Source organism: Pleurodeles waltl, chromosome 2_1, assembly GCF_031143425.1.
Source record: "Pleurodeles waltl isolate 20211129_DDA chromosome 2_1, aPleWal1.hap1.20221129, whole genome shotgun sequence".
Classification (NCBI taxonomy): domain Eukaryota; kingdom Metazoa; phylum Chordata; class Amphibia; order Caudata; family Salamandridae; genus Pleurodeles; species Pleurodeles waltl.
This window is the reverse complement of record NC_090438.1, coordinates 278,759,250-278,769,278: the sequence shown is the minus strand read 5'-3', so window position 1 is coordinate 278,769,278 and position 10,029 is coordinate 278,759,250. Positions and strand designations below refer to the sequence as shown.

General features: G+C 48.7%; 1 protein-coding gene across 2 annotated transcripts in view; it reads left to right on the top strand.

The window, feature by feature from the left end:
- Positions 1-792: 792 nt before the first annotated feature.
- The window catches only part of MCF2 (MCF.2 cell line derived transforming sequence), a 795,890-nt gene continuing 786,653 nt past the window's right edge, over positions 793-10,029 (top strand). Inside the window, exon 1 of one of the 2 annotated variants that reach the window (XM_069212449.1) lies at positions 793-1,090. In XM_069212449.1, the coding sequence (XP_069068550.1) occupies positions 991-1,090 (100 nt within the window). In that variant the 5' untranslated portion in view covers positions 793-990. The remainder of the gene's footprint in view (positions 1,091-10,029) is intronic. The other variant, XM_069212450.1, reaches the window with a different exon arrangement.

The window sequence follows — 10,029 nt, the reverse complement described above, 5'->3', positions numbered from 1 at the left end:
GGAAATCTCTGGCACCATATTGCTCCATAGTACACTGGTTATCCCGTGACACAACTTGAGAATTGCAGTTTATTTTTACACAAGAGCGCTAAACTGGTTGATGCGCAGGGTTCTGGCGGCCCTTCTTGGTGCGCAGGACATTGATAATCTCGTGTTACACGGGTCAATGGTGGCTTCTGGTTACACATGACACTGGTGGCATCTTGTTGCATGGACTCTGGCAGCCTATTTCTGCTCAAGGCGGCGCCGCCTCTTCGTGTCCAGGCAGGGAGGTGTCTGTTGTGTGTAATCTAAGGACATGTTTGATACTCTGGAAGAAGCTTGGTGTGGGTTTCGTGTTGCGCGTGCCGTATTGTTGACAGTACAGAAGGACCCGGGGACAGTCTGTGGCTAATGCCTTGGGCCAGTGAAAGCTTCCTCTGTCTCATCTACTTTCCCCGAGTCATCCCATTACCTGACCCCATCGCCGCTTCCCCCATTTAACTTCACTAGGTCACCGGCTCGCGGTAACTCCGGCCCAACACCCCTGCTCCTCCTGCAACCCACCCACGTGCCCATTCATTTCCGCACGGTCTCTCCTCTTCTTGTCGGTCTCTGGTCGTCTGTTCATCGAGTCTCCTTCTCCCTCACCTTGGCAAACACTCCTCGTCTCTTTCACAATCGCCCTTCCATTCCGCCTCCTCTTCCTCGTAGTCCATCCTCCTCAGCCTCGCGGCCCCTCCTGCGGTCCATCCCTCCCCGGTTCTGGCAGTCCTCTCCTCCGGCTGCCAGCCGCGCCTCCCTCTCCCCATTGGGTGGCCACTGGCCTGTGAGCTGAGACGGACTTCCCCGGTCCACCCTGAGTGCACCTGAGCTCCCCCTCCCGCCAGGAGAAGGGCAGTGACACCTGCAGTCTGCGGTGGCCGCCCGGGGACCATGGACCAGCAGGGAGCCGCCCCTCTCTGAAGCGCCCAGAGGCGGTGGGCTCCTATCAGCAGAACGCGCAGCGGGATGGCTGCATCGCAGGACCTGAAGAAGATCTCGGCGCTGGAGATGGAGCGCTACTACTGCCTCCTGCAGGCGGCAGCCCTGCTGGACTCCTCTCTGCAGAGTAAGTGCGGCGCCGCAGCGCTCTCTCCTCGTGCCCAGCCTGCGGCAGCAGCGGCTCCCTCCTGAGAGGTGCCCGCAGAGCCGCCCGCTCCCCCACGCACACCGGAGCCTGTCCAGGCGCCTCACTTCTCATGAGGAGTTTAGGGTTGGCTGGTGTAGCAGGTTTTGGGAAGTTTTGCTAACATAGTGTGTGCCTTTCGCTACAACATCCAACGTAGCGCCGAGAAGTTGCATTCATATAGCGCTTATCACCCTACGGGTGCTGAAGAGGCATTCTATGGCTTTGCTGCCATTACCACGCCACTCTGCAACCCAAGGCGAGTGGTTAATCCAGTGGTTACTGGAATGAGTTGTGTACGCTCAAGGAGATGATTGCATGGACTTACTTCAGTTTCGGGTGTGATCATTGTATTTTAATTGCATTTACACCCCAGATGAGTCGTCGCGTCGCTTTTCAGTTGATAAAAAAAAAACAGGGTTGGTCAATTCATCTAATAGACATACTCGTCATCACATAGTTAGTAGTAGTTTCACACGACGTTGAAACTTGTAGCCTGTAGTCTTTACACCTAGGTTATTGTTTGAGAGATTATATATAGATTGGTGATATCGGAGATTTGAATGTTATTAATTAGTTGCATTAGAGATGTTTAAAAGTCAGTGCAAGTAATAGTTTTGTGCGAACATGCAGATAAATCGAATATGAGTTCGGTTAGGATGTGGTTATCAAATGCTATCATCTAAGGGAAGGGCGTATATAGCGCTCGAAAGGTGATCGGTTTAGAGTTTCGTGGTTAATAACGGGTAGCGCATGAGAATAAGTTGTGAGGCAGGAGGGGCATTTGCTAGCCCCTTGCCATGCTGCACACGGTCCTCATATGCTATGATTCTGACTTTGGGTAGTGGGAGCCGCTACTTCGTCTTCTGTGTCGCTGTACTTAAAGAGAAAGTGTGTTCTTGCACCTTAGAATATATGCTCATGACGTCAATAAAGTACGTAAAACATGACATCAATAGCAGTATCTGGGAAGTCTCGTGCACCGCAAAACGGTATTTTATTTTTCAGGGTAAACCGTTCCTATGTGTTTTTAGACCAAGTGTGTTAACTCAAATGCTGTGCTCAAGATCGCGTGCAGCACAGAACGCTGCAGCTCAATTACTTCTGGGGATCCTCGGACCTCAGTCCATCGGGGAGTGTGTGTGTTGGTGGGGAGGGTTGTGGGTGGTTAAAGAGTTTACACAGGTTACCATTTCGAAAGCGATCAACGTTTAAGGTGCTGTGTGTGGCGCATAAGGTCCTGCATGAGGTCGGCCGAAACCAATTCAAAATATGTTTACAGGGCTCGTCCCCGGAGTGCAGCTTAGATCGTCGGACAGCGAGGATGCTGTGGTGCCAAGAGTCAACCGTAGTAGTGGGGAGGCGGATCATTTTCACTGTTTATGGACAAATACTGGGCCTTCCTCCCCGTTGGAATAAAAGCTGCTACTATCCAGCTTCAATTTAGGAAGTTGATGAAAATCTGACTCTGCGATTTTTATTTCAGCTCCCCTATGTCTTGGGGTGAAGGGGCGTTCTAGAAATATTTTTTATTTCATCCTAGGATATCTCATATTGACCCAGAATTTGCAGACAGTGCCCCTCATGTAAAGCCCACAATTGTAGAGTAAGCATTTAAATAAAAATGTATTTAGAGTTCTTTATCTGTTACCCAGACCCTATAATTGAAAAATACCTGCTTGTGACCCTAACATTGAAGGATTCCCCTCACATAGACAATAACATTGAAATATATTCATCATGAGTTGGAAGATGCTCACCATGTCAGCCCTAACAAAGGATGGACCTCACAAAGACTAATTTTGTTGGTGGGCTCTTTCACAGACTACACGACTGGAAGGTGCAAATTAGGTACATCCTAGCGTTGGATGATGCCCATCACATGGACTGTAACTTTAAGGATAGACCTAAGATGTATCAAGACATTGGAGGATGGACACTATGTTTCAGGTACTGGATGTAGATAGATGTACCCTCAGGATTGGGTCTGAGGAGGTGCTTCCCTTACGCTTTAATGGACCACTACTTGTCAGAATATCAGACTAGACAGCTGAGGGTCCATCAGAAGTAGGAAATCATAGCAGTATCGAGAGAGCTGAAACAAAGAAAGGGAAAATGAGTAAGATGTCTTTATAGTAAATTGTAAGTCAGTGTGCAAGATAATTGGCCCTCTGTCTCACTGGCAGACTTAACAAGTAAACCACCTTTGTAGAATGCAGTGCTGCTGATAATCCAAATCTCCAGCACCAACTTTAGAGAAATTGTGATACTTCCTTTTGGGAAGTGATAGGAAGCTAACATAAGAACCAGGGAGTGGAGTCAATCAGAGGGAACTCCCAGGCTAGCTTCACTGTATTAGGGATGGATTAGTCCACACAGAAGTGGGCAGAAGAGGAGTATGAAGCAAGGAAGAAGGAAGAGGAATCAAGGGCACTCTCTGTATGGAGGAGGGAGAGTGAGGCTAGCACTGAAAGATGACCAGCGCAAAGTTTAAATACCCAAGGGGACAAGACAGGGAAACAGGAGCTGGTCAGCTCAGATAAAAGCTAGCTAGCAAGTCTTATGTTGTATTAAGGAAGTTGCTGAAACACTTCCTGTCTGTGATTACAGCTTTTTTAGGCCTCTCCTGATTGCTAATTGGTGTTATGTTCAATGGTGACTTGTACTATAAGGACGTTGCTTAATTGTCAGCAGCATAGATTCTGTGTTTCTGTCCCCCCTTATTTGTTAGCTGCCACCCCATCAATGGCCATAGTCGCTATGGTGCTCTACCCTGTCGGCTGCAGTCTCCCAATGCCACCTATTCCCCTGTGACAAGGTTTTGGGGGTGAGGTGCGGTACAGTGGCGTAACAAAACTGGAGAGGGCCCCTCTGCAAGGAACATGAAGGGGCCCACCTGCGGGCTCACTCAGGAACCATAGGGCCAGGGTATTCTGCTGAGGGGCCCTCTGGAGCTTGGGGGCTCTCCTGCCCTGCTGGGGTTGTGAGGCCCTTCGTTACGCCACTGATGGGGTAGGAGTCTGGTGGCTGCACAAGTGCAGAAGCGCTCAGTCATGTTAGTATGCAGATCCAATGTTTGGATGAAGCCTCTGGGTTAGGCCCTAGGATTTGGGGATACCTCTCCTGTTTACCCCAGAGTTGGAGAATGACCCTCAAATAGACCCCAAGTGCTGGAATATACATTTCATGAAGACTGTAAACATCTTCTATAGATCCTGCAGTTGGAGAATGCCACTTGCAAGGGCCCTATCATTATAGAATGGACTTCCCATACACCATAACATTGGATCGGCTACCTCACATGCCCATCAAATACAACATACCATTGGAGGATGCCCTATATGTAACCAATAGAGTTGGAGAATGCTCATTGTATAGATTCTAGTCCTGGGGTGCTCTTAACTTTGACATAGCATTTGGAAGATGCCAAAGATAGAGGGGGTGGTGAGATTCCCCCTAAAAATCCATAATTTTTTGTAACTTTCTAATGTTCAGCAAGTGTGCCCCAGCGAGGCATTTTGTGGATTACGTATAGAAAGCTGTAGAGGTATGGAAACTCATTTAATTAATTCTTCAAAAAAGTAGAATAAGAAGTGCAGAGTGGCTTAGGGTCCACACCTTTGGCTTTCATGTGTATTTCATGGTTTGCTGTTGTTCACATGGGCTGTCCATCAAGTTCTTAGCATTTTGTGGATAATTGCAGTACTCCATTTATTGGTGCACCAAGTAGACCTTTTGTTAAAGCCCACACCGTGTGTGTACTTTCAGGTATTTACTTTGCACTGAAACAATAGTAATTTAATTGTTGATTTCTCAGCTCTTTTGTGTAACAAGTGCTGCTGTTCAAACATCTTAATCTATCATAAAGACACAGTACTATTCACCCTTGCACATTCATTGGTTGTACTTTGCTATAACGATAACCTGGTGAATCTACAGCTTTTTCGTTCACAAAGTAAAGACGTGTGGACGTAGTCTTCCCTGCAGATATAAAGTTAATACCTGGCCTTTGACAAAAGTATATCCTTTGCCATCTTTTGCTACGGATGCTTTTTAAGATCATTCACAATGAAAACATCATCTTCTGACTCCCTTTCATTATACTCTTAGTTGAGGGTTGTTAGAGGACGGTTCTGACCATCAGGTCTGCCCTGATTTTTTGCTTTTTGACCACCTGGTTTTTGACTCTTTACTGTGAGGGAGCCTCCTATGCGGGGACTCACACCCAGTAAGCTCATGGTAAAATGGACTGCGCGTGTTTACCGTCGGTGCCGCCGTGCTAAGGAAAGGCTGCTGTGGCGCAGCAAGGGCAGGAGGCCCCAGGCGGGTTACATGTGATCATGTGTGCACGTGGAGGTGCACCCATGTGAGGGCTGTGGGAGGAGGATTCCTGGTGTGCACAACCCAAGAACTGCGCTTAGGTAAACCTGGTGCAGGTGGAACTATGCAGTGTGGGTGGTGACCTGAAGTAGGTCTCATGAGAGGAGTATACACATGTGAGGGAGAGTCAGTGTGCTTACCATCTTTTCACTGTAGGGACACTCAGTTCAATGCCAAAGTCAGTGTGCTTAAGGTATTTGCATTGTGGGGATATTCCATTAAATGTCAATGAGAAAGGAGGGCCTAGGGTGCAACTCCAGTTCTCTGGGGTCCACCGAGACTAGAGTCATACCAAAGTACACTGTAACCTGTAAGAAAAGAATGATGCAGTAGGTTACAAGAGCATAGTTGTACAACTTATGGGTCATCAATCAATGTCATCTTTCTCTGACTCAGTTCAGGATTAGGGCCAATTACTGCTCTGTCCAGTTGCTTGGGCAGGGCCTTGCATCAATCAGCCAGCTGTCATTCCGTGCCATGAGCAGGCTGGAAAGGCCCTGCGAGGAATGTCAGTGAGGAGGGGCTGAGACTTTCAGAGCACATGTGGCAACTAACTCCTGGAGGATGCCATTTTGAGCTATCCCAGAAGACTGTGCAAGAAGGAGGGGACGGGGGCAAGGAAGTGATGTGGTACATCTGGATAGGCCAGAGGTGCAAACTTGCTGGACACTTTCGCCCCAACTTAAAAGGACCTGCACAGGGGAGAGCTCTCTCTCTTGGCTGTGCTTCACTGCTGGACACTGGTACTGCAGACAGGCGTCATGGACAATTGGAAGGAAGAACCTCCGGACTGCCCCTGGGGCAGATACTCTGCCCCTGAAGGACTCCAGGCCAGCGAGGTGAATGCCAGGGCCAGGCAAGCTGGACCCCTTACCCCCAAGAGGACTAGTTGGGGGAAGGACTGGGCTAGCGCAAGGAGAGCACGCTGCCCAGAAGGAAAAGAGGGAACCCAGAGGAAAGGCTGGCGCAGGGAGTCAGTGGGACTGGCTCCCTATGATCTGGGACTCTTCGAGGCCAGATGGCCTAAGGAGAGTGCTCCTGGTGGCAAGGGCTTGTCACTAGGAGCGAAACGACGCCGGAATGATGAAAATCGGCCCATGGGGGCCCGAGATATCCAGGGAAGAAGGATGGCGACCTTTGACCTCTGGAGAAGCAGCTACGAAGTGCGTGGGGCTCCGCAGCTGCTCCAGACTGTGCCCCCGGGGTGGGCCAGGGCCCAGGGCTGCCCCAGGAGGAAGAGGAGCGGAGTGCCTTCGCACTCCCCCTCTGGAAGAGGAAGGGGCCCTGGACCCCATCCTGGGGCCCCTTGAAGCCTGGCCTGATTTGATTCGATGCAGGGGTGCCGTCACGCACCCCTCCTGCCGCGATGGGTAGGGAACCCATCCCGGGCCCCCCTGCCGCTGAAGTAAAATCGGGGAGCTATTGAAAACGAGGGGCCCTGGACCTAATTCCAGGGCCCCGTGAAGAAGGAGGAATGGGGTGGCCGCCGTCGCGCACCCCCGCAAGATGACCGCCGGCGGTGGAGGAGCCGGCGGTGAAGAAGCTGGGGAGTGCGACGGATTGGCTGGGGGGCCCCAGACCCCATCCTGGGCCCCCAGCAGAAGTCAAGTTGGGGGGTGCGTTGTACCCCCGTGAAAATCTCCAGGAGGGCCCCAGACCCTATCCCGGGTCCCCAAGAAGACTCCCCGTGGAGACGTGGAGGGGCCCCGGATCCTATCCCGGGGCCCAAAAGCTGCAGGGAGGAAGGGGGGACTGCCGTTGCACTCCCCCAGGCGGCCCGTCCGGCCGCGAGCCTCCACACGTCTGCCTGCTGGAGTGGCCAGACAGCACAGAGAAGGTCGGCTCCCGCGGCAGCACACGGAGGCGCTGCCCGTGCGGGGAGCCAGCGAGGGCGGTCAGGGGTGGGCTCACTGTGCTGCCCTCCAACGAGGGAGCACTTACCTTGTGTGGGGGTGTCCGGGTGGGACCGGGCACCCTCTAGGAAGAAGCATTGTTTTTTGCCAGCACAGCGGCTCTCCCCGGCGCAGCGGGAGAGCCGCTCCTTCCATGTGCGTCCGCCCCAGCATGCTTTGTGGGGCAGGAGAAGGGAGTTAGTCCTCTAAACCAGCTTGTGGTGGTCCCAGGGAGATGGGGCCACCACCAAATCCATGCCCATGGACAGGGGGAGCTGCAGGAGCAGCACAGCCTCCCCCCAACGCAGTTTGTGTTCCCACCCTAGGTAGGGTGGGACAAAGGAATGATAACCCCCCCCCAAGGGTTCTACCATTTGTTACAGCACAAGCTTATGTGGACTTTTGTTCTGGCTTGTGGGACTGTGCCTACGAGAGGTGTAGGCTGGTATTACCCAATGTATTCAACTGTTATTTGATGGTCAATTAAGAGTAATTTGAAAGTAATCCTAATGGTTAAATTGCTTGAATATGTTCCTATATGTTCCCTGTTTATGCTAATTTGAATAATGAGACTGACAGCCGCTTCTTGGCAAGATAGATGTACTTAATTGCAGCTGTTGGTGTGTTCATTCCACATTGATGTACTTAATTGCAGCTGTTGGTGTGTTCATTCCACATTACTGTCAAATGTTCAAAAGTTGCAGGGGGACACCGGGGATTGTTTTGCCATGTGAGTTGTTGGATTATATCCTCCCTTGGAGGAGACATGAGAGATTACACAATTTCCTCCCAGAGTGATTCCATCACTCTGTGTATTTTCTGCAGATAGTTGCATAGTATTGAGTAGTGTGTGTGAGTAATAAATGTACTTTTACTTTATCAAAAGAAAAAAGCACAGACTGGACAATCATTTATTGAGAGTCATGCTTGTTTGCTCGTGAATGGGGATTACTAGCCCACAACACCTCCCTTGAGAAAGCCTTGGACTGCTCTGCAACGCTACCCTATGAGAGTCAAGCGCTACAATGGGGTGTTTGGTTCACAGTGGCGGTCGTGTGCGGACTCATCACTTGTGCAGGCCATACATCTAATGACCCACCTTCCAACAAGGGTACAGTTTAACTGTACTATTACAGTCTATTCAATAAGGTGGGCACATGCCTAGTTTGCATATTGCTGTATTCTAAAATATTGCTTCATTGTGGGAATTTACTTCTAGGATGGCTGGGACAACATATGCAGTCGTGCAACTATTCCCAAATACTACCTCTAACAAAAATCCAGACCTATTGGCTTTACCAATACATGTTTAATGACAGCATTTGTGTACAACATAGCCTATCACATTGCTACACATATATTAGGTCCTAATAACACAATCTAATCAATTCTTTGAGGGGGAGGACATTTGCAGATTGGCTGGAATTAATTTTAATTTATTAGAACTGTTTAATGGTTGGTGCAGAGCTGGCATGCATTTTGTTGAAAACAGTTCGCTTTGAACAAGATAAAACAGACCTTCCTATGGATGAATTTATGGGTGTGCCTGTTCCATGTCCTTGGATGCATCAAAGGGTTTGTTGCCTGGGCATTTCAATTTCTAATTTAAATTGTCTTTTTTTTTTTTTAAATGAAACAATCATAATTACTTTGTGAACATGGCTTTTGAATTTTACACAGCCGCTAAGTGTCCCCATGTTACGTGTGGCATCTTTATCTACTTGTGACTTTTAGTTCAATAGGACTTCTATGCTAGAAGTTTGATGCCCAAAGTTTTAATTAGAAAATCTAAAAGACGGGTTACACAACGCAAAGCACAACCTCTTATAAGATGAAAATTAGAAGAACGTGTCATACAAAACATAAGGCCACTTAACAGACATGTTTCTTAGATGGTGTCGGCTCACACAGTTCTTTATATTTTATACTCCACCTGTGCTTGTCATCTATAGAATGCTAGATAGGTGCCTGCGAAAAATAGGGATGCTTGTTTAATGCTGGATTTTGAGTGATATCAAATAGACAGGAGCGAAGAGTACTTACAGTTTGAATATGGCTTCCCAAATTATCTACCTCGTGCTTTCAACAACTACACAAGAGCAAAGGACAGTGGGTTAGCCCCCTTAAAATGGCATCCTCTCCTAAATACCAAAAAAGAATACCTAACCTCCTGCCACCCTTTCACTCCAACCTCTGCATTCACCCTCTCCCCGCCAAAACTTAAAAGCAACCAGGTGTACTGCCAACCACCTACACCAACCACTCTCCAATGACCCCGTCCAAATATATATAAAAACAAAAACTTCTGAATGCATTAGATTTTGCCTATGTGATTATTTATATTTTTGTTGTAAATTTTAGCTTGGTGAGCAGGTGTAAAATTGATATGGTAAACTAATGTTTGAACGGGGTACCTGAATGCCAGAAGGTGCGGGCGTGAGATGTACACAGAGTGCATGTTCACCTATAGATGTAATGAAAATAATGCCTTACTCTCTGTGGGGGTACTGTAGGAGATTAAAGGACAACATTACAATGGGCTGAGCCAGGGAGAACAAAATGGTGCAAAAATAAAATGCATAGGTAAGCGACTTTCTAAGAGTAAATCAT